The sequence below is a fragment of the Vanacampus margaritifer genome, chromosome 6 (genome assembly GCF_051991255.1).
Source record: "Vanacampus margaritifer isolate UIUO_Vmar chromosome 6, RoL_Vmar_1.0, whole genome shotgun sequence".
NCBI classification, from domain to species: domain Eukaryota; kingdom Metazoa; phylum Chordata; class Actinopteri; order Syngnathiformes; family Syngnathidae; genus Vanacampus; species Vanacampus margaritifer.
The window spans coordinates 27,896,337-27,919,434 of record NC_135437.1 but is presented as its reverse complement, the minus strand read 5'-3'; the positions used below and the strand labels follow the sequence as shown (position 1 = coordinate 27,919,434).

General features: G+C 37.3%; 2 protein-coding genes and 1 long non-coding RNA gene across 3 annotated transcripts; 1 reads left to right on the top strand and 2 right to left on the bottom strand.

The window, feature by feature from the left end:
* The first annotated feature begins 2,373 nt into the window (after window positions 1-2,373).
* Window positions 2,374-14,673, top strand: abhd2b (abhydrolase domain containing 2, acylglycerol lipase b). Its single transcript, XM_077569397.1, has 10 exons — window positions 2,374-2,844; window positions 4,979-5,210; window positions 6,459-6,634; window positions 7,672-7,839; window positions 8,782-8,965; window positions 9,107-9,199; window positions 9,291-9,395; window positions 10,566-10,635; window positions 10,716-10,800; window positions 14,068-14,673. Exons 2-10 carry the CDS (start codon window positions 4,987-4,989, stop codon window positions 14,316-14,318), a joined length of 1,356 nt encoding a protein of 451 aa, XP_077425523.1. The 5' UTR covers window positions 2,374-2,844; window positions 4,979-4,986; the 3' UTR covers window positions 14,319-14,673.
* On the bottom strand, window positions 7,688-15,314 carry LOC144054199 (uncharacterized). The gene is made up of 3 exons (XR_013294626.1): window positions 15,234-15,314; window positions 15,014-15,114; window positions 7,688-7,834 (listed from the first exon to the last, which is right to left on the bottom strand). It is a non-coding gene; the product is annotated as an uncharacterized LOC144054199 (long non-coding RNA).
* A 533-nt stretch (window positions 15,315-15,847) lies between these two features.
* Window positions 15,848-22,487, bottom strand: rlbp1b (retinaldehyde binding protein 1b). The gene is made up of 8 exons (XM_077568952.1): window positions 22,376-22,487; window positions 21,084-21,129; window positions 19,868-19,996; window positions 19,560-19,764; window positions 18,925-19,103; window positions 18,670-18,828; window positions 17,364-17,474; window positions 15,848-17,290 (listed from the first exon to the last, which is right to left on the bottom strand). Exons 2-8 carry the CDS (start codon window positions 21,093-21,095, stop codon window positions 17,162-17,164), a joined length of 924 nt encoding a protein of 307 aa, XP_077425078.1. The 5' UTR covers window positions 21,096-21,129; window positions 22,376-22,487; the 3' UTR covers window positions 15,848-17,161.
* Between the last annotated feature and the right edge of the window lie 611 nt (window positions 22,488-23,098).

Here is a 23,098-nt window from a genome sequence, read left to right as displayed (position 1 = left end):
ACCATCAAAGTGGGGATGGTCTTCAAGCAGTGTTCCCGCGGTGATAGACGACATCCTTTACTTACCACTTGGCCACAAACATTCTTGACTGTGTTCCACTTAATCATTTCTCATAGACAATTCCAGCAGTAAATGTTTCCATCGGCATCGCAACATTTTGATTCTGTTGGGACTATTTGTGGTTTTGCGCCTCCTCTTCTTTGCTTCACATAAAAACATACTGTATGTCTCACAACCCCAGCAGTAGTGTGAACGTCATCTGCACGCATGATTTTGTAGCCTAGTAACAAGCCCAAGACTGCAATTTTAAGCATCCCTTTGATTCTTAAAAATGTTTTAAAAAAATAACTTTTTTTTTTCTTGCATTTTTCCAAACTGGTTGTTCGTAACTAGAACACCCTGGCAGTCAACAAGAGGAAGATACACTGGGATATACAAAAAAATGTGTTTCACGTCCCTCGTTTCAAGTGAAAAAAAAAAAACAAGTTAACCACAGACAACCCATGACAGTGACATGACAAAGGCAATATACTGTAAGCAGGGGTGGCAAATCCAGGTCCAGAAAGTAAAATCCCTGCCACAGTTTGGCTTTAGCCCTTGAAGCTAGCTAGCTAGTTCCCTGGCAGGTAAACTTTATTTTTTTAAGGTCTAATCAGACAGTAAAATGTTTAACTTATTAAATACCGACAAGGTTTGCTTCGTATTAACCCTCCTCAATGTCCTTCCAAACTCTTCAATTTAATTACAATAAATCAATAATATGGCATTGTGGTTAATATTGCGTTAGTGGAATGAACTCTTTGGTGCTCACTGATCTGATGTAATGCGTGAGGTCAACATGTGACCTCCTCATGTTAGCGTTACAGACACGATGTACAAGATTTTTTTTTCCTCATGGCTACATTTGACAGCCAGTATAAGAGCTGCATTATTATGAAAAAAAATTCAAGGAGACAGAACCCCTTTTTGATCCTAATCCCTAATGGAGAACATAATCCTATCAACCCACAACTTTGTCATATTGCACTTTGAAGCAGTACAGGCTTACCATGTGTCTCCAATATTTAGTCTTTTTAAAATATACATCTGTGACTGGAAGACATGTCGCAAATGACATTCCGAATGCATTTATTATGTTTAGTTTAGCAACACGACTAACACCACTGCGTTTTCTTCACTAATTTGAATATATTACTGGCTAGCCGATAAGACAAGACTTTTGAAGCCGTGAGGCCGCCATATTACTCCTTTTAAGAAACGTTTCTTGGCACACGATCCTATTCATTTACAGTATCGAAATTGGAAAACATTTGAGACAGTACTTAGTAAGAAACATCAAGATTTCTGATATTTTAAATTTGTTAAACATAAACAAAAGGACTTCAGGCATTTTACAATTTGCCTTAAATACATGTATACACTTTATGCTTTAATGATGTTTACAAGAGGAAACTTGTACAGTATACTGAACTGTACTTCAACAAAAGATGCCTCTGCCAAATCTAATATTGGGGTCCAAGGAACTGAGCGATAAAAGAGGGGTCTTGTTAATTTTTTTGGAACGTGTTAAAAAATAGTGACCAATTCGAGAAAAAAATTATCATTAGCCTAATAGAATAGTTGCATATTGTTTAGAAAAAAAAAACAAATTCAACAAGCAAGAACAACAAAGAAGAATCCAGTTGCCTCAATTCAACCTTTGGAGATACAGTACCATTAACCTGGATGTTGAAGAATCTACACAAACACCAAGAAAAATCTTGTTTTTTTTAGCAGTCACATTGGTATATTTTTTAATTTTATATTGTACAATTAAAAATAACCATTATGCAATTATGCGGAAGAAACATTAGAATTAGCATTAATTATTTTGGAGCAAATTAGATGGCGCAGGTGGCAATAATAGCAATAAAGTATTTTAATGTAAATATACTGTACCAGGTAATGAAAGGATGGATCATATATATATATTAATTATGCCATTACAGACAGTACAGTAGTACAGCTATAGATCTAGAGGCTGGCTCCCCCATGTGGTTACAGGTCTTACAAGAATTACACGACTTAATTAAAACGACAAAAGAAAATGTCACAATGTACCGTCATCATGCAATACAAAACTACTGTTTGACTTCTTTTTTTTTAATGACCATGACACGTATTTTTCCCATACATGCTAAATGTGCGTCCTGAATAATTATTTAGTTTGTGACGTCACTTATGGAAAATAGCGTACGTGCTCATAAACCAGACTTCTTTATAAAATAATGAATTAATTAAACCATGAATAATAGCATGAGTTGGAAGTTGAAAGCACAGTAAACTATTTGTGTTGCGTTTAAGCGCGGTAGGATATTCTGTTAAAGTGGTGAAAGCGAGTGTAAGTTTGTGTAGAACTGTAGCTTAGAATATTTATATGAATGAAAAGAAAGTAGCCCATGATTCATACTGGGTGAGTGGGGTGTGGTGGCGAATAAGTGTCATCGTTTGGCGTTTAGCTAGGAGCGTGGGCGGGGTAACCCCGGAGTTGGAAGCTTTTTTTTTTTTCTTCTTCTTTTTTTTTGAACGCATCCGGAGCTGGTCAAGCCTGGGCTGTAAACACAACCAAAAGAGTTGAGGGTGGAACCGAGCTGAATCGAAACACGCGGTTACGAAACCCACCCCTGGGGCTCGAAAGGTCCTTTAAAATGCGCCTTCTTCGCTAAAGTCAAGTGTTGAAACCCAGTGACGTTGATCCGAGTGACGGGATAAAGAGGACGAAGAAGGAGCCGAGACCGGAGCACTTCTGAAGCAATTCAACTGCTCGCGGAACGACTAAGAAGCCAGCTGGGTCACCAGCAACAGGTATTTTGCCACATTTCACGACAATGTAGGATCTGCACTTGCGGTGTACTATTATTATTACTTTACACAGTGTAACCAAGTATTAAACTCACCCAAAGTGAGTGGACATCAACAGAAACCACAAAACTCGTCATTTCTGGATTCATTGTGTCATGCTTAGTTACGCTTGTCTCCATGTCACTGATCATGAGTTGCTCAATATCAATTCACAACAACATTGAATCACTAATGTGAGGGCTCCAACGTCATTTTCGTTGACTTTCAGGTTGTTTTCTCCGTAAAGAAAATAATGGCAATTAGATATAATCCATACGTGGGTCAAACTGTCAACTTTCCAAATCCTTAAAGTTCTTGTAAAGTGAAAATAAATGTTTATTGAATTTGATGAGTGTTAACAAGTGATCCCTAATTCGAACTATGGAAAAAAATCGATATGTATATCAAATTAAATTAGGCTTCAAAATTATGAACAATCAAGCTCGTTTCTCTTATTTCACACTGTAGGCGTGTCCACTGAATAGACTGAAATCACGCCCTGCTCAACTGTCAATCAAATACAAAGCGATAAAAACCACAGTTTGCTTCCAAGTTGATTTCCTTCCTATAGTAATTCATGTCAATCAAGCAACAATCCATGTCTGTCACATTCCCAAAAGCTTGAAGTCACATTTAGATATTCTTAACTGCCACTGAATTTATGACATTTTGGCCACGGGTTGCACGAGGTTCTCGTTGTGCACAGTCTGGAGGCTTTAACAGGATCAACTCAAAAGTCATGTGGGCGGGCGGCTGATTTAATAGAGAGAAAAATCCATCGGCTGTAGCGCTGGACAAGAGAATGTTCTTGTATGGACAACACATTGTTTGTTTACGGGCCAATTCTAAATCTGATAACACATATACTAATTACTCAAAAATTGGATTGGCCTATTCCAGGTTACCTCTTATCTTACTGAAACAGCCACATGGCATGCTCACAGACATTAGTATTTATATTTCTCTCAAATTGTAATACTTTTTGCAAGAAAAAACTCTACGAGAAATACACGTAGCGTACCTATAGTCTAATGTGAGGATTCGTTGGTGGTTAATGGGACACTGTTAATAAAATGAAAAGGCAGGATGGAGACGGATTCATTCTCAATTTAATTCAACTTTACTCATCATACGCGGCAGCTAGAGCGACAACACTTCCTGATCCCCTATCAACTGACTAACACTAACCAATCAGAAGCTAACATACTTTAGGTAAATGCAAGTGAATGACAGAGAGCAGCAGATTCCACACATCAACTTAGCTTAGTACAAAAAAAATACCAAAATGTATGAATGTTTAAATAGTAATTCTGGAAACATAAATGTAGAAGTAAATACTGTATACATTTTAACAAATTAACTTAAATGCTTGATCCTCAGTGCGCGGACCTTTGCAAAGCGAGGCGTCTTTGTCGCTGGCCGTACCCAACACTTCAAATAGCAAATGCTAACATGATATGGTTAATCTCTGCTAAAGCAATTACCATCTCCTTATTTGAAAACACGACCGAAAACGATTGGCACAAAAATCCGAGTAGTACGCTACGTGTATTTCTTGTAAGTTTCTGATTTTTTTTTTTCTCTCAAAAATTTGCCACTTTATAAAGTGGCAAATTTACGTTTTTTTTCTCTCGCAAATTCGCTACTTAACAAAGTGGCAAATTTGTGAGTTTTTTTTTCTTGGAATATTGCCCCCCACCCTAAAAAAAATAAATGTTTAACTACAACAAAAATAACCATATACTGTGATTCTTATTTTAACTGAAATAATTTTTATTTTATTTGAATTTTTTCACCTATTTTGGTCCCGGCTGCTTCTTTAGTGGAGAAGTGCAGTTTTATGATTGGAGGTGTTCTAAAATGTCTGCCATCTAGTGGTGAACACTGTTATTACAACTTAAATCTTCTGTTCTACAGTTAACTTTTTTATTTTGAATAATTAAACAAAGGCCACTTTGTGTGGGCGCAGGACGCCAGTTGCCCGTGGCTGCTCTAGAATGACAGACAGGGACGTAAACGTTACTTGTGTATAAATAGTGCTGACACGAAATGGGAGAAATTAAATGGACCCCTAAGTTTTCACATGGTTTGTCCCCAGCGTCTACGATGGCCTCGCTGGCGGATGGCGGCGGCAGCGGAGGCATCCCCACCCTTAGCTCGGAGCTGCCGGCCATGTTTGACGGCGTGAAGATGGCGGCGGTGGCCACCGTCCTCTACGTCATCGTGCGCTGTCTCAACCTCAAGAGTCCACCGTCCCCACCTGAGGTCAGCCACCAGGACACGCCGCTTACCCGCTACCTGCTCAAATGCTGCCCTCTGTTGACCAAAGAGTGAGTGGAAAACCTTTTTCCGATTGTGTCGTATGTAGGTCAAATGACGACAATTTCTGTGAGAACGCTTTAGCTCTCACCGACTCTGAAATACGTTTGACGTCATGGTGAAAAGGTCTATTGACACATCATACACACTAGCGCGTGAGAGGAATATTTATATCTAAACACAAAACAAGAAGACCTAATAGCGCTTTAGGACTTTTTGTAAAAAGTAAAGTAGTATGGCCTTCACTACGACGCAGACCTCCACCAAGGCCAAACAATTTGGATTAGCACAGATTCATCATATTGGCATTTTTAATTTTATTTTACAGTCAGTTTGATGAAGCAAAATGGTGGCTAAGAAACTAATTGAAAATCATGAATGCGTACCCTTTGTCCATATGTGTTCCAAAATGAAAATCCTTAGCCAATATGCAATCAACAAAAGTGGTAGATATCAATAAAGTCGATTTTGCGTCATCACGCAAAACAGACGCTTGTCCGTCATCACACTTGAAAAATATTGGATCCCCAGGAACGGTGCTAAAATGAAGTCAAAATTTTTGAGCCGCACTTTTATCCTTCCTTTGTCTGATCCTCAACACAATTTTGTGGAAATTTAGTTTTCCTGTGATCCTGAAATAATTTATTTTTGTGTGTGAAAATTCTGCATCTGCAGCAACGGTGCTAAAATTAATCATCCAAATCTGTGCCAAAATATAAATTTGCAGCCAATGCATCTTAATGTCAACAAGTAAAACAGACAAACAAAGTAGTTTTTGCATCATCCAGTGAACTCATTTGCTCCAAAAAATATGTTCGATTTTAAATATTAACATGGTCCCAAAAACGTATGTTTACGTTTTTATGTTTATTATGCTAGCGCATACAGAAGGCTTTGATGCAGCCTCCGAACTGAACGCTTGAAGCAATGGTAGTTATTACAAAAACAGCCAGCAGGTGTCAGCAGAGTATTAGAGATCAGCCAGGGCCATGTTGCAAAAAGCTCTTTCCCCCACTGTTTTAAACAGATTTGTGAATAATGATAAAACGTAAATATATTTTAATGCCAATTGCTGCAAAACGAAAACATATAGAGATACACTTATTTCCTGATGAAAAAAGAGACTCTAATCTATCTTTTGGAAGGTTTCTATTTGTGGGCTACTCCCTTCAATCTGAGGGTCCAAAAGTGCTGAGTCAGCCTCACGTCAGCCCTTTCAGAAGTGTTATGTAATCCGACGCCGGTACCACTCCCCGCAGATACATTCCACCCCTGCTGTGGGGCAAGAGCGGCCACATACAGACGGCACTCTACGGCAAGGTGGGCCGAGTGAGCACCCCGACGCCCCGCGGGGACCGCAAGCTCCTCCCCATCCACGACGGGGCCACGGCCAGCTTTGATCTTTTTGAGCCGCTGGTTGACCACTGCACAGGAGGTCAGATTGGAATCGTGTTGAAATGACAATGTTATAAAAAATAAAAATAAATCTTTTTGGGGTCTTGAAATGTTTTATTTAAGTAGTAATAATAATCCTAAAAATATATTCTAACAAACCTTTTAAATATTTATAAAGACCCTGTGACCTTGAACAGGCTAAGTGTTATGGAAAATGGATGGATCGATTATTTATAAAGAATAATTACAGTATAAAAAATGACAAATTCTAACCTAAAGTTAATGTGTTCACAATAAGCAAAAAAAAAATACATTTTAAAAAATCGGGAAAAATACATTTTAATACATTTTAGTTGTAAAGCATTCCATTGTATATTTTTAGGAAGTATTTGTGTTAAACTTAAATTTATGGCTGGTAAAATATTTAAAAAATATTTTTTTATTAAAAAACATACAAATATTTTTTTAAATAGGTATTTCTGGTAATAAAATACAAATAATTACAAAAAGCTTTATCTTTAGGAAATTATGCTTTTAATGTAGGAGTACCAGTAATTATTCTATTTTTTTTTTAATCATCAAACTTTATTATCATTTGTTAAAAAAAATAAACGAGAAAACTTTTTTTTTTTTTTTTACATTTTCAATTGTATTTTTAAAATAAATAAATAAACACTCATTTTGTTATCTTTGGGACATAATTGGTTGATTGTCTTTTTAAATGGCCAAATACTGTAAATTGTTAGTGTATTAGATGCAACTATTTTAAGTTGCTTATTATTATTATTTTTAAAACCTTTTTTCATAATTGACAAATAGCATGAATAATGGACACAATAATAAAACATTAAAAGTAAGGTAAGGATATTTTATTTTTAAGGTAATAATACTTGTGAATGTAACTGTGCTAAATAAATGATCAATAATAAATATATATATTTACAGCTAATGAAATATTTAACGATGAAAAACTTTATTTTTTTTAAAGTAAAACGTGATCTTGTTTAGTGTGTCAACAGTCTTGTAATCATTATGTAGCTTACTTCCCCCCCCACTCCTCTGTTGCGTTTTCCTCAGATGACATCACCATGGTCATCTGCCCTGGCATCGCTAACCATAGCGAGAAGAACTACATTCGTACCTTTGTGGATTACTCTCAGCGGCAGGGCTACCGCTGCGCCGTCCTCAACCACTTGGGGGCGCTACCCGACATGGAGCTGACGTCACCGCGCATGTTCACCTACGGTAAAGAAAACCAAAGTTGACAACTGCAGATAGGGGAGGCTTCCAATAGAAAGGAGGATACGAGCCAGTTAGCCTTTTTTTTTTTTTACGTCACAAGCGCTAGATGATGGCCACATAACCTCGCCTTATGAAAGTCTTCTTGCTTAACTCAATGCCATCGACGGTTGTAGACGTCAAAAATTCATTTGAACTATTTTTGTTAGTTTAACATTTTTTTCCACTTTTGTTAACAAGAGTATGAAAACCTAGAATTTTTTATTGTACATTTAGAACAGATATAAAATTTGTGATTAATTGTGAGTTACCTCGTAAAGTCATGCAATTAATTGCGATTAAAAAAAAATAATCGTCTGATGCTCCTAATTTTTAATAATCTTTTCTCCTTTTTTTAAATCGCCTTAGGCGGTTAAATTTTTTAATTGTAATTAATCGCATGACTTCAATAGTTAACTCACGATTAATCATATTTTTTTTAATATCTGTTCTAAATGTACAGTACAATTTAAAAAATCTAGGTTTTCATATTTTTGTAAACCAAAGTGGAAAAAAAATTAATTTAATAAAAATAGTTCAAATGAATTTTTGACGTCAGTGGCAGTGAATGAGTTAATGCTAACACAAAGTGCAAAACTGCATAGACAGGCTAGCAAAACAAGCATTAACGTCACTGTTACAACCCTTTAACAAAGATTTAAACCCAAACGGTTAGCATCGCAAATGTAGAAAGATAATATGACAATACTTAAACGTAAATATTCTTTATTCTCTGCAAAAATCTAATTTTATTGAGTAGTTGTAACCGTCTTCATGAAGTATGTATTTGTTGTACTGCCCCCTGGTGGCCAGGAGGATGATGCATTTCCACTAGTGGTTGCAAAGTACAAACACTGTACACAAAAGTCAGTACTTGTATTAAGTACAGTGTGTGATTTGCACGCACAGGTTGCACGTGGGAGTTTGCGGCCATGGTCAACTACGTGAAGCAAGCGCTCCCCCGCACGCTGATGGTGGTGGTGGGCTTCAGTCTGGGGGGCAACATCGTGTGCAAATTCCTGGGCGAGAACCCAGCCAATCAGGAGCGAGTTTTGTGCTGCGTCAGCGTCTGTCAGGGTTACAGCGCCCTCAGGTTGGTGGAAAGTACAACACGCATGACTGACTGGGTGGACATTTTCATGTGAAGGACTTTCAAGCGCCAAAGAAGGATTTTTTTTTTTTTTATGCATGAAAATTATAATTACCGGTACTATTTGTGTCTGTGTGTTTTTAGAGCACAAGAAACGCTCCTTCAATGGGACCAATGCCGACGACTGTACAACTTCGTCCTGGCTGAAAACCTGAAGAAGCTCATCTTGTCGCACAGGTGGGATGGATTATCTAGCACGCCCTCCATTTTGTGGCCACGCGCCGTTAGGTTTCGTTAAGATTCTTTCTGGTATGACGGTGTCGCGCAGGGACAGCTTGCTGGGCGTCACGACCTCCAGCAACATCAGCGACGCCGACCTGAGCCAACTGTGCGCCGCCACGTCCCTCATGCAGATCGACGACAGCATCATGAGGTGACGCTTCCACAAAATGCAAAAAACGCAGAGTTGTTATGGTCTCGAACTGTGTTTTAAATGAAATAATAAATTGATCAAATAATTTTTACGTGTTATCTATGAGTTAATTAATTTATTATCCAATTATTTAATCAAATTAAAAAAGAAATTCAAAGGAAAAAATTAATATCCTATTAATAAAATAGTTTGTGCTAATTTTTAATTGGTTTTACTTAATAAAACATAATGTTAATGTCTTTGTGAGTAATAAAATCATACCTGCACAATTTAACTATACAATTTTTACTTAATGTATTTATAAATAATTATCCGCTTTAATCCAATATGAAATTGCTAAATACATGTTTACATTTCCCCAAAATAAATTATTAAATGAAAGAAATTACTGCAAATAATATTAAAAAATCTTTTAATTAACAATTCAGGAAAAAATAAATCCCATTTTAAAATGTTTTTAATGAAATTTGAATTTATAAAATGTTAAATACATGTGTACAATTGTTCAAAATAAATGAAGAAATTATTAAAAGATAAATAAATGTAAACATTCTAAGTGAATCATTTTTTTTAATTTTAATGAACCAATTATTTAGTTTTACTTGATGTAATTATAATTAATATAATTACAATTATTTAATAAAAATAAATGTTAAATGCATATATAAAATTGTCTTTGTGAATAATGAAATCATACCTGCACAATTTAACTTTTAATACAATATGAAAATGCTAAATGCATGTTTAAATTTGCTCAAAATAAATTATTAAGAGGAATTAATGCAAAATTTAAAATTTTTTTAATTAAAATTGTAGGGAAAAATAAATCAATTTTTTTTAAATACGTTTTTAATGAAATTATAATAATAAAAAAAAAAAAAGTCAAATACATGTGTACAATTGTTCAAAATAAATGAAAAAATATAAAGCTAAATAAATGTAAACATTCTAAATGATTCAATTCATTTTAATTAAAAATTTTAGGGTAAAAAAAAAAAAAAAGTTAATTGAATGCAACAAATCTTCCTGCACTAAAAATGCTCTGTGGCCGCATGTGTTCAAGTGAAGCTCTTTAATTGATTTTTGCTGCCTGTATAGGCTCGAGCGTGTTCACAATGATTTGCTCCTATTTCTGACATGTTGCTATTTGTAATATTTCCTTCCGTTTAGAAAGTTCCACGGGTACAGCTCCCTGGACGAATACTACAAGCAGGAGAGCTGCGTGCGCTACATTCACAAGGTGAGCAGCGGCGCCGTCGTCGTCGTCGTGTTTTTTAAACAACTGAGAACATTCGCTCACATCAGCGAAACCTCGCCCAGGTCACCGTGCCGCTCCTCCTGATGAACTCGTTTGACGACCCGCTCGTACATCGCTCCTTGCTCGCCATCCCGCGCACACTCTCAGGTTCGTGTTGAATTTTGAGTAGAAGAACAACGCAACACGAGCGTAGCAGCTTGTTTCTGTCACACTGTCATGTTGAATTGAGTCATGTGATCCACTGTTGGGTCGAAACGAAGTCTATTGGTTTGTAATTTTATATTGAGGCCACAGGATGGTGGCAAAGCACTTAAAAAGCAGAGAGGATCATAAAGTATCAACACATATGAGCATATAGCACAGCATATAGCTTGTATATAATCATAAACCTGTGTTATATAAAGGACAATTCAGTAGTTCAAGCCACCTTCAATTGAGGCCCACCCGCCCACATCCGGCTCAGGTCAGAGAACAAGCAAAATACTGCCCCTCAGTGGTTGGAGGTTTAATATTCATTAACTCTTTGACTGCCAGACATTTTCAGAAACGGGATGTCGCCAGTGCCAGCCGATTTAAGCATTTTGAGTGATCTTTCAAGGTCCACAGAAAATGTTGTGTTTAGACTATGGAAACACACATACTACCAAATGAAAGATTGAACTCTCATCTTTCATCAGAAAAAAAAAGTTTGTTTCTACCTTATTCCGTTCTTCAGTAATCAACAATAGAAAATGGTTAGTTTCACCGAAATGCTCTGTTTTGAAACAAAAAACGGAGAAAAAGAGCTTTTTGTGAAACGATGTTATTTCATGCACTCTAGTGAATTGTACACTTCTTTTTGTCCATGAATGATGCCACAAACACCTAAATAGTGCTTTACTTCTGTAAAACGCTACCACCAACAATGAAAAAGTGTTTTTAGTTTGCAAAATACGTTTATTTCCATTCAACAGTGTAACAATTTGACAAAACAATTTCGCAAACTATTTACAAATGTGTGCAACTGTAATATCGCGATATATTGCCGAATCAATTTTTTCTAACACCCCTACTACAAATAGTATGAGCTAGCATTTTAGCCTAGCTAAAATGCTAGCAAAAACTGATATGACATCACACATGCGCTAACAAATATGCGCTCGGCGTAACAGCAGCAAGATTCCACCAGATCGCACAGAGCCCAAAAACAGGATAGAGACCAAATTTTCAGAAAATAACGCAGAATAGTTTTAAAAAAAGAAAGGAAAAAAAACTAGTGGTGTCAGGTTTCTCATGACTTCAATAGTTATTAACTTGTGATTAATCGCAAATTTTATATATGTTCTAAATGTACAATAAAAAAAAATCTACGTTTTCATTGTTTTGTTGTTAATCGCACGTTAAAAAACATTGTGGCGTTAAAGGAACTTTAAATTAACTCAAAATAAATGCAATCATTTTGACACCCCCTAAAGAAAAAAAATGTGAAAATGCAAATTTGAAAATACTGAACTGCAAATATGTAGGGGTTCAATGTATCATCTTTAACTCTTTGACTGCCAAAAACGTTAAATAACGTTTAGTAAAATCCTATGGAGGAGTGCCAAAGACGTTAAAAGACGTTTGTTTCAAAACAGAGGTGAAACAAACCATTTTCTATTGTTGCTTACTGAAAAACGGAATAAGGTAGAAACAAACTTTTTTTTCTGATGAAAGATGAGAGTCCAATCTTTCATTTGGTAGTATGTGTGTTTCCATAGTCCAAACACATAATTTTCTGTGGACCTTGAAAGATCAGTCAAAATGCTTAAATCAGCTGGCACCCACGGCATCCCTTTTCTGAAAACGTCTGGCAGTCAAAGAGTTAAAAAAAAATGGCAAGAACACAAAGTTAGATATGGAAAGGTGCCCTGATTGTTGTGATTGCTTATTATTCAAATGAATTAGGGAGCACTGTGTCAGTTTGATACAAGAAAGTCTTTGAAAGCCTGAATGGACAGCTTCTGCAAGATGCAACATTGCTCTGCAGTCGGCCTCACGCGGAAGGAAGCATGAGACGTTTGTTTGCATTAAAGATGAAGCTTGAAGATCACTTTCCAAAACAAAACCGCGTCTTCGCCCTTCGGTTTCCGCACAGGAGCACTTCATGTGGATTTTGGGGCCTTGCAATTGGGATCGGTCCGCTTTGGGATAATCACGCGTGTTAATTGTTCTTCGCAAACTGGCTTCGTGTGGTTTTGTCATTTGGAAGAGTCAGTATTTGTCTTCTCGTGTGTCATGAAACCTAAAACCAAGCGTGTGCTGGTCTGCGCTTGCTGTACACGCACAGACGTGACATCAGTCTGCTCACATGCAACTGACCCAGATGTACAGTTGACTCTTGTTTTTCAACTTTTACGCTTAACTAAACCAACTTAATATGGGTGGCCACATGTGTGGCCTGTTGTATATAATCTTAATTAAAATGATATTTAAGTATAAATCAAAGAAAAACATTGTTTTCCTAATATAGAGATGGCTATAGATAGAAAGAAAAAAAAACAAGTTATCTTATTTAAAAATATATATCTTGGTGACCGCAAAATGACAGGAGGAACATGCTGCATGTTTAGACATTAGCATTTCAAATTTAAAATGTGTATCATAATTTTCACTTTGCGTTTTCTTTTTTTTTTTACTTCAAAATGGGTCAATTTGACCCACAATAACTTAAAAATGTGTATCCTCATTTTATTTTTTTTTATCTATTTTTATTTTGGAAAAACTAAAAAGAATATAACCCAAAAATGTGTGTCCTAATTTTTGCTTTTATATATATATATATATATATATATATATATATATATATATATATATATATATATATATATATATATATATATATAAAATTTACTTCAAAATGGGTTAATTTGACCCACACTATAACAGGATGAACATGTTATTAAATAAAATAAATATTCATTGAAAAATTTTGGGGTTTTAATATAATTTAAAAAAAAGTTCAGCTAAAAAATAAAATATCCTCAATATATTCACTTTTTTAATTGGTCAGTTTGACCTTCAATAAAAGAAGGGAGAATATGTCAAAATAAAAAAACACCCCCCAATTTTTTTTGGTGTGTGCTAATCTGTTAATTTAGCCTAATTTTTTACTTTGTTTTATTTTGAAACAGAAAAGGAGGAACCTGCTGCATGAGATATAAATATTTGCTTTAAAAGTGATTTTGCAGAACATAGTTTGAATGAATCCTAATTTTGGGGCATCTGGTCTTGGATTGAAATTTTGAATTTCAAAGCTTGACCCGCAATATAACAGGGAGGTTACACAGTATAATCTTATGTTAGGGAATCCAAATTTGTCCCTTTTGTTGTAATGATTATTGAGCAATAAAGATGATTTCCTTGTTTTTTTTTGTTTTTTTTTGGTACGGACAGAGAAGATGCCCAACGTGATCTTCGCACTCACGCAACACGGAGGCCACCTGGGCTTCTTCGAGGGGGCCGTGCTGTTCCCTCAGCCCCTGACGTGGATGGACAAGGTCATCGTGGAATTCGCCGATGCCGTTTGCCACTGGGCAAGCGGCCGTCCGCCCCGCTGCACCGAAAGCCCGGCAGAATTGAGCCAGGGTCACGCGGATAAAATGGCCATCGCCTGGCCATCGGTTTCAGCGTTATTTCATTGCTAATGGTTATAGTCAGACTGAGGTCTGAAAGTTTCGTTAATCTTTTTCCGGATTGTACTGTTGCAACATCTACTGGAGGGTGCGAGTATTTTTACTATTGCTGCAATTTCCTCATGTTGAAATGTGTGAATATGACAAAGTTTACAGAGGAGATTTACTGCGTTTTCGCTTAATGATGTCAATGAATCTTATTACGTGGCCTTGCACTGTTTATGAATACTTCACAAACTGGATTGGGGGTGGCGGTACCATAATTATAGCAGGACAACATTTTGACTATGCACTTTAGACTCTTGGCACGACTTTTTGGGCTTTTTCAACTGTTAACGATCTTAATAAAGAAATTACTTGATCTAAAGGGAGTTCCCTTTTTTTTTCTCCTTTTTAGAATGATGATTACTGAATTAAAAAAAAAGCCATTGTAGTTTTACAAATAGCTCACGTTATGTATATTTACATATTAACCCCTGGGCGTTATTTGACCATTTTTTGGCTTTTTGTTGGTTCTGACCAAGCCATTTCAAAATAAAATAACGCCCAGGGGTCATGTTTACCCAATACATATAAGAATGAAATGTTTCCGACTTGACAATATTCTGTCAAGTGTATCACATGCTTACTTCAAATGAAGCACAACATTGCCTTTATGTATATACATAATGTTGTAATGTAATGTAAAAAATAATGTTCTTACTTACTTTATATGTCCGTACCTTATTTCACTCCAGGGGCGCTCGATAAGCATTCCAACCATCAGCTAGCATGCCTAGGATGGTAGCATCATAATTCGGAGTCTGACCTAGGTACAATACAAAATAACGGAGTAAACCACACTTGTTTAATCTTTCCTAATAGAAATCAAACAAATGAATACTGTAATACATATTGTGCTCATAGACATATTAGACAACGGTTTACCATTCTTTCGGCTAAACATTAGCACAGTAGCACACGTCACGAAGAGAAGCAAACCGGAAGTTCGACATGGCAAAAAAAAAAAAAAATCCGAAGAAAACACGCGCTTCAAACAAATGCATGAATTGATGTAGATTTGTGACATCTAGTAAAATTTATTTTTATGTGGAGAGTAAGAGGCTTAATGGTCATACACATGATCCATGTAATATTTTCCGAAGTCGGCATATTTAGAGATGAATGAATTAGTCACAGTTTACGGACATTAAATGCCTTTAAGATTTGTTTTGCATTAAGCATTTTAGTCTTCCCCGGTGACGATACCGGTCACCACCTTTGTCTTTTATAAGTGGCTACAAAAATGCCCCCATCATTTTCAGGGTTTTGAATACTGTAGTTCTAGGCAACCAGTCGTATGACTGTCTTCCCTTTGACTGAGTGGCATTATTACTGTGTCCTAATATTCACCAGCGACCATGTCTGTTCGTCAGCGTGTCCTTGCGATTAGCAGGCAACCTGTCCATTGTTTGTCAAAGTGTGCCTCTGCTATTGGCTGGTGACAATTCATTATTTGCTCCCGTGTGTCCCGAAAAGGAAAAAAAAAGTAGACTACAAGCTCACGTTTATATACACTTTACTGTACAGTCAATTGACAGTGTTGGTACAACAGGTAGCACAATGAGTAACATTTCATAGTCGTAAACAGTGGAGAGCAGCAGGCACTAAAAGGAACCAAGATGGACGGGAGACGGGCTTGCTGCTTTAAAATAAACTGCTTGGAGGCTCACCGGGGGTCCCAACAAAGCCCAAGAACAAGTTTGAAGGAGATATGACAACACACAGGCGCCTTCCCCATCTGAGGTCCAACAAATGAATTACTATTTTTGTTGTTGGAGGGGCCAGCAACTTGAACTGACTCAATGGCGCCCTCTGTTACATTTGAAAAAAACAAAAAACGGAACCGACACCATTCTACTCAATCAACAACAAATTGGGTGAAGTTTTGGAAATATATTCATAATTCTGTTTTTATTATTATAAAACCGCGGCTTTCTCTTGGTTTTGAAAATATATTGTTTGGCTTCAATAATTATCCATATGGCAGTAAAAAGGCATCAATCATCAATCTTGTTCTAATATTGGCTAAATGGCATTTAACCAAATGTCCATACATTAACCAGAGACCTATTTTTTTTCATGTTTGAAAATGAAATCAAACAATTTATTAAGTCTATTGGACATTCCACAAACAAGAAAGCAAGTCAAACTTATATTTATGTGAGCTTTAGTATATATATATTTTTGTAGAAGTTTCTTTTCCTGTGTATTTGTCTCCCCCTGGCTGTTATACTGTTTTGTATTATTGTTTGTTTAATTTTTTTAAAAAAAAAAAGAAGAAAGAAATTGGATGGACATGTCTATCATGACAGGGCCTAAAGGACCCATACCCAAAATGGAACAGGAAGTCATCCATTTTGGTTTGAAGCAGCCCAGTTCCATGAAAAAGAGGCTTGGGATATTAGAAAGAAAAAATAAATATAGCTTCTTACAACATAAAATTGAGTAGAAATGTCTGTCAGGGCTGGATGCACCAACAAAGTCTCAAGGACTTGTGCCCCAAGCTGAACAGTAAGTCACATTTTGGTTAGAAGCAGCCATTTTGGGAGCAAATTCAATGAAAAAGAGTCCTAGAAAGTTAGAAAAATAGAGCTTCATCACTGACATTAAATTTGCGGCAAGGTCAATCAGGACAGGGCACAATAGTTTCAAAGACTACACCCAAAATTGAACAGAAAGTCGGCCATTTTGGTTTGAAGCAACCATCTTGTGGGTGATTTGTGGGCTTTGTCTGGACCCCCGCCCCCCCCAAAAACAACAACAAGGCGACATCCTCTCAGCAGTCTATGGAGCGTAAACACGACTCGGACTTTTTAATCGAACAACTTGGCTGCCGTGGCTTTGCCGTTGTATTTGGACGCTTTCCCGTCAAACTCGGCGGGGAGGATGTCGGCGTCAAACTCCTTGTAGTAGTTTTCCAGCTCGTCTCCGTGCACAAACACCTGAGAGAGGAGAAGACGAGTTGACAGTTGGCACTGGGGGTTGGGAAAGAGCGGAGGGCATTTGGAACGTTACCCTCTCCAGAAGTTTGCTCTTCATGAGAGGCTTGACCACGTTGTAGGTGGTGGTGAAGTACCACGGCTGGTGGATGAAGTGCACGGCTTTGAAACGAGCGGGGAACGAGTCCTGGACGGACATGAGAAAGGCGGACAAGGGAACGTCATCATCCATGCTGACCACATACTGTCAACGTTTCTTTACGTTTTAAAACATACAAAAAGGGCCCGACCGATATTCATTTTTTGAGGCCGATGCCAATAACGATTTTTGGCATAAAAAAAATACAGATTACCAATGAATCTGCCAATTATTTAAAAAAATATATAATGCATAAAATGACCCCCCTACCCAATTACTTTTCAATGGGTGTCACGCACAAACTTTTGCTATTAAGATTTACTGCTTTGAATGACAAGTCCATAATATGACCTAATCAACATTTCATTAAGTACACAAGGTTATTGTACAGATTTATGTGTCAATAAAACTTGAATTTTGAGAAAAGAAAGCCTTTGAATCTTTGAAATATCAACTTTAAATATAACCTGAAAGGACAATGACAAAATAAAACAATAAGAATAGAATAAACTAAAATAATAGCAACTGAAAAAACAGTAAGAACAAATACTGACTGTTCTTTTGTGTTTAGCCTCTTGGGGGCAGTGTGGTGCCATACAGCTATGATGTACACACTTAAAGTAAGTACAGAAGAAAGTTGTGATCGAATTCTATTAAAATAACATCTTTTTTACACATTGGGAAGAATTTGTGCCTTTGCGTATTGTTATGTCACCTGTGGGTATGTGTTCCCACAGAATTTGTGTGTGAATATTCGTTATTTGAAGGAGAAATACTCCCGAAGTCCATGCTAACTTTTTGTGAGCATTTGAATGGGATCCTCCGTTCGCTTTTAGCATTAGCGCTAGGCTAGCGATGTTTTAAAAACAAAGCATGTTTTGTATTTAAATATACAGAGGATGCAATTCTTATTGTCATGTGTTTAGTTTTACAGTTAACGCCTACTGAGGTGTCATTAAACAGCTTAAAGGACGCTTAGGGACAACAGATTAACCAGAACAACATACGCTACACACTTGCTAGTTGCTAATGCTACACAAGCAAAATGGTGCATTCACGGTACTTTCACAGCGTCGGAAACTTTGCTTTTCTTCGATAACGCTTTAAAGGGGGAAATAATCAACCATTGGCCGATTTTTGAGGATGGTTAAAGGCCAAAAATCGGCCGATTAATCGGTCGGGCCCGAATGAATATTTATTTGTATGCTAAAAAAACAACAACAAAAAAACAACAGTATTCCACCTGCAACATGTCCACCATCTTCTTGAGTTCGGTGGGTTTGATGCCCGAAGCCTGCTGCATGGTGAAGCCCTTAAAGTTCTCGATGATGCAGAAGCCGTTGATCTGAGTCTCCTCGTTCTCCAGAAGCTTCTCCAGGATCACGCAGTAGGCCCGCAGGATCTGCAACAAAAAAACAAAAGAAAAAAGAAAGAAAATGAGTCGCGCCTGGTCAGAGGAAGGCTCGGCACGAACATAGAACGCATGCACGTCAGTCACCTCGTCGAAGGTGATCTCCTCGTAGTCCCAGTTCTCGATGTTGAAGAGCAGGACCACGCGGCCGTACTTGTCCCGGCTCTGGAGGATGCCCGGGTAGCCCGCCTCGATGGTGCTGCGCACCGCCTCGGGCGTGAGGTTCTCGAACAGCTCAGGGTAGTCCTTCCTGAAGCGCACGTAACCTTGCAAAGGAAGTCTTTGTGAGGACATTAACGTATCCTCAAAAGGGGGTCAAGTGAGAATTGGTGCTAAAAGTTCTGGGGCTACTGGTAAGTGGGCTTTTGTGCTTAGAAAATACAAATTTTCTTTAATGTTTATGTAAAAACTCACCACAGCTATATTGACGAAAATCAAAAGATCCCAAGATTTTAATTTCTTATTTATTTATTTACAAAAACACATCCATACATAAGGTTTACTGAACACTTTAAATTGTAAAAAATAAATAAAAAATTGGTTAATTTAAGACCCGAAATTGTCTATTTACAATAAATCTTCATCTTAAATTGATTGAAGACATCGTTTAAACTTAAACATCTTTGATGTTTATGAAAATGAACTTTCGGTTCGTTAAAGACGTTAAATCAATCTCGATTCTTGAGATTGTTCACCCAGGGTGCAAAGGGATGCAGACGTACCCTTCATGAGCTCAAAGGATCTGGGAACGTCGTACTTCCTGGCCCGGATGAAGCGCACCAGCAGGCTGTCGGGCTTCTCCCCAAAAGTGTCCTGCACCCCCTTGGCCAGCTCGTCTCCCGCGTCCGCCTTCTCTTTGATGATCCCCCGCAGCTCTTTGACCGCAGACACGCGCTTCTCGTCCGTCTCGTTCAGCTCGTCTTTGGCCTGTGTGATTGTTATGGTATGATAATGTGGAGTTGTTGTTTTTTTTGGTGGTGTGAGGGGGGGGGGGGGGGTCTCAATGACAGCACGCAACAGAGATGGTTACCTTCTGCCGGGTGTGGTCCGGCAGGCTGGGGCTGGGTCCGAACACCGGCCCGTGGTCCTTGACGGTGAGGCGTTCCAGCTTGGCCCGGAGAGCCTGCTCCTCCTCGGACACCATCCGGTACGTTCCACTCTGAGGACGGTAAGGTTCAAATTATATTATAGTATAAGTTTGGGGAAGACTAAATGTACGACGGCATATTAGGGCCACGTATTATTTTTTTTCTTAGGGGGGGGGGGGTAATATTCCAAGAAAAAACGTGCAAATTTGCCACATTATTAAGTGCCAAATTTGCGAGAAAAAAATTTGCAAATTAGCAAGTATACAAAGTGGCAAATTTGTGAGAGAGAAAAAAATATCGCAAATTCGCGAGTTTATGAACTCGCAAGTTTGCGAGTTTAGAAATGGGCAAATTTGCGAGAAAAAAAAACACACAAATTCGCGAGTCTAGAGAGTGCCAAATTTGCGAGTTTATAAATTGGCAAATTCGCGGGAAAAAAAATCACAAATTTGCGAGTTTATAAATTGGCAAATTTGCAAGAAAAAAACTCAGAAATTTTCGAGTTTATATAGTGGCAAGTTTTCAAGTTTATAAATTGGAAAATTTGAGAGAGAAAAAATCCACAAAATTCGCGAGTTTATATAGTCACATATTTTAGAGTTTTTTCTCTGAATATTAGCCCAACTGTTGGAAAAAAATATATACTGTATATATATACGTAATGTGGCCCTATTCGTATAAATGACCCTTGAAGTTACAAAAACACGTAACATTTTCTTGGATGTTTATAAAAATGATAAGAGAATCAAAATTGCCCTCGAGGTTTGCAAAATGTTACGTTCAATGAGGATTATTTGCAAAAGCATGTTGAGTCAGCGCCATGGACACATTTCTCATCTTTTTGGCCCTAAATGTTGTAGGAATGGCAGCAATTTGTAGGCTTTATGTGCCTCGATGTATGTTCTTCCTGCCTCGCAAAAACACGCAAAAGGTGATTTTGTGTTTTTTTTCCCTCCTCTTCTCAAGAAACCTAATCCACACGAGAGCAAGCATTAATCAATCTGGCCTCAGTGTTGCTGTAATCTGCCTCACGAGGGCCGCAAAACCCACAAAAGCTGCGTGATGCCGATTAATGGCTGCATCCTACTAATGAGTTTAGTTGATTTTTTTTTTCCCCCCCCAGACGCCATTTTGTTAGTAGTGCACGTCCATACTTACAACAACAGCCATGTCCGATTATCGTCGTCACACTTGGATCGGTAGTCTGAAAGACAAAAAGAACAAAATCAAGCAATAAAGTATGTCATGTTTGCTTTTGTACTAAAGTACATTTTAGAGTCTGTACTTTTTACTTTTACTTGAATAAAAGTAGCAAGAACAGTACATGAACTCTAGTGTACTTATGCGAGTAATTTGCCACGTTTGCCTGAGTATTTCTTTTTCTTTTTTACTTTTATGCAGTATGTTAGTTCTTTTTTTGTTTTAAACTAAATTATCCAAAACATTCACAACTTGCTTTAGTTTCATTTTCCTCATATGAATACATTTTGCTATTAAGTTATTGAAGATGCACTTTGCACTGTAGAGGTTGAGTTGAAGATAAACAATTTGAATGGAATGACTCTCGCTTCATCCCACTGCCGCCCTGATGATGATTTTGATGGATGCTAAATTTAGCTCTCGCATTATTAATCAAGCAGATTTAAAAGGTCAAATCTTACATAAGCAGCATGATTTGGACTGTGCACAATCAGGAGGGAGAACCACGTATCATACAACAAGTGCAAGAATAAACCGTCAAATTATAATAGTAATAATATTTTAAAGAAGAAAATTAACCAAATCGATTAAAATGATGTCATCAGTTCATGGAACGATTCCAGAAATAAAAGCAATTAGTTGATTATAATAACATCTAGCTTTAATTTATTTAATGGATTGCTGTGTCACAGTTATAGGAATCAGGTCTCGGACAGTTTAGACACAATATAAATTCAATAATATACAGTATTTGAAAAATTACAATGTAGCTTTTTTTTATTTTAATTATGCTAATTAAGACCCTTTCGTGAAATTAACTTTTCCCCCACTTCATTCTTTCTGCTTCGGTTAATTTTTTTTTTTTAGGGTTATTATTTTTTGTCTTACAGTGAATGAGAACTCAACATTCAAAAAACAATGCATACAACAAATGAGTGCCCTTCTGCCATCTAGTGGAAGAGCATTTATTTGTTCTGCGTGTCACTATACGTTACTGGCATAGATAGATGAAATACATTATTTGCTCCAATTCATTCTTTTGACCAATTAAGTCAAATTTAACAATTTACTGTGTCAAAAAAAATTATATATATATATGCCAAAGTGTATCTACTACTTGATGCAAAGGACTGAAATCAGAAGTACATTAATGGAAAAATAAATAAAAAATAAATAAAGCAAAGCTAGCTAAAAATCTCAATCCTAACTACAAGAATGCATGCAGAGTGCGCAGTGGGAGGAGGCCTTACCTGTTTGAGGCGAATGGGAAGCGTCAGGAGTCCGTGTGCAGGACGGGGGCGGCGAGCTGGGACTTTTGTAGCGAGGGGATTAGGGGCGTCATCGCAGATTACAGCACAACACGTTTTTCTTTCTCCTCTCTCCCCATTCAAGCCACATTGTGCTCGAGTAGTGTATGATGTAATGCTGGGGGATACAGTCTTGGAGGGGGTCGGAGGGATTTGATTGCGTTCCTTCAAGACTTGTGAAAAGTGACCATCGTGACTGTGATCTTCTGCAACGTGTTGTGGGCTGGCGAACGTGTCGTGAACGTTTCATAAGGGAAGACGACGTTGAACTCAAAGTGGCTTTAAAATGTCCCCACCTGAAAGGCCTTTCGGTAATGTTTGGGGGCACCAGGGTACTTTTGGGGGGCGGAAAGTGACTCAAATAACCTGAAATGTAAAATGATAAATAAATCTGTTTGGGGTTTCCCCCCCCCCCCCCCCCAAAAATCTATTTCAACATTCACACCAAAATTCATTCTGTTTGCCGCTTTGCTCGCTCATACAAATTTGCACACACATTTTCAACAGGATTGAAATCAGGGCTTTGTGCTTTGTTTTCATTTCCATTTATATTTATCATTTGTATTTAATTTTTGAATTATATTTTTATATGCGTTTTTAGTTTTATTCTTGTTTTAATTTTGGCAGTTTTGGTCTACATTTCATAGTTGGGTTAGTGCTTTTCAG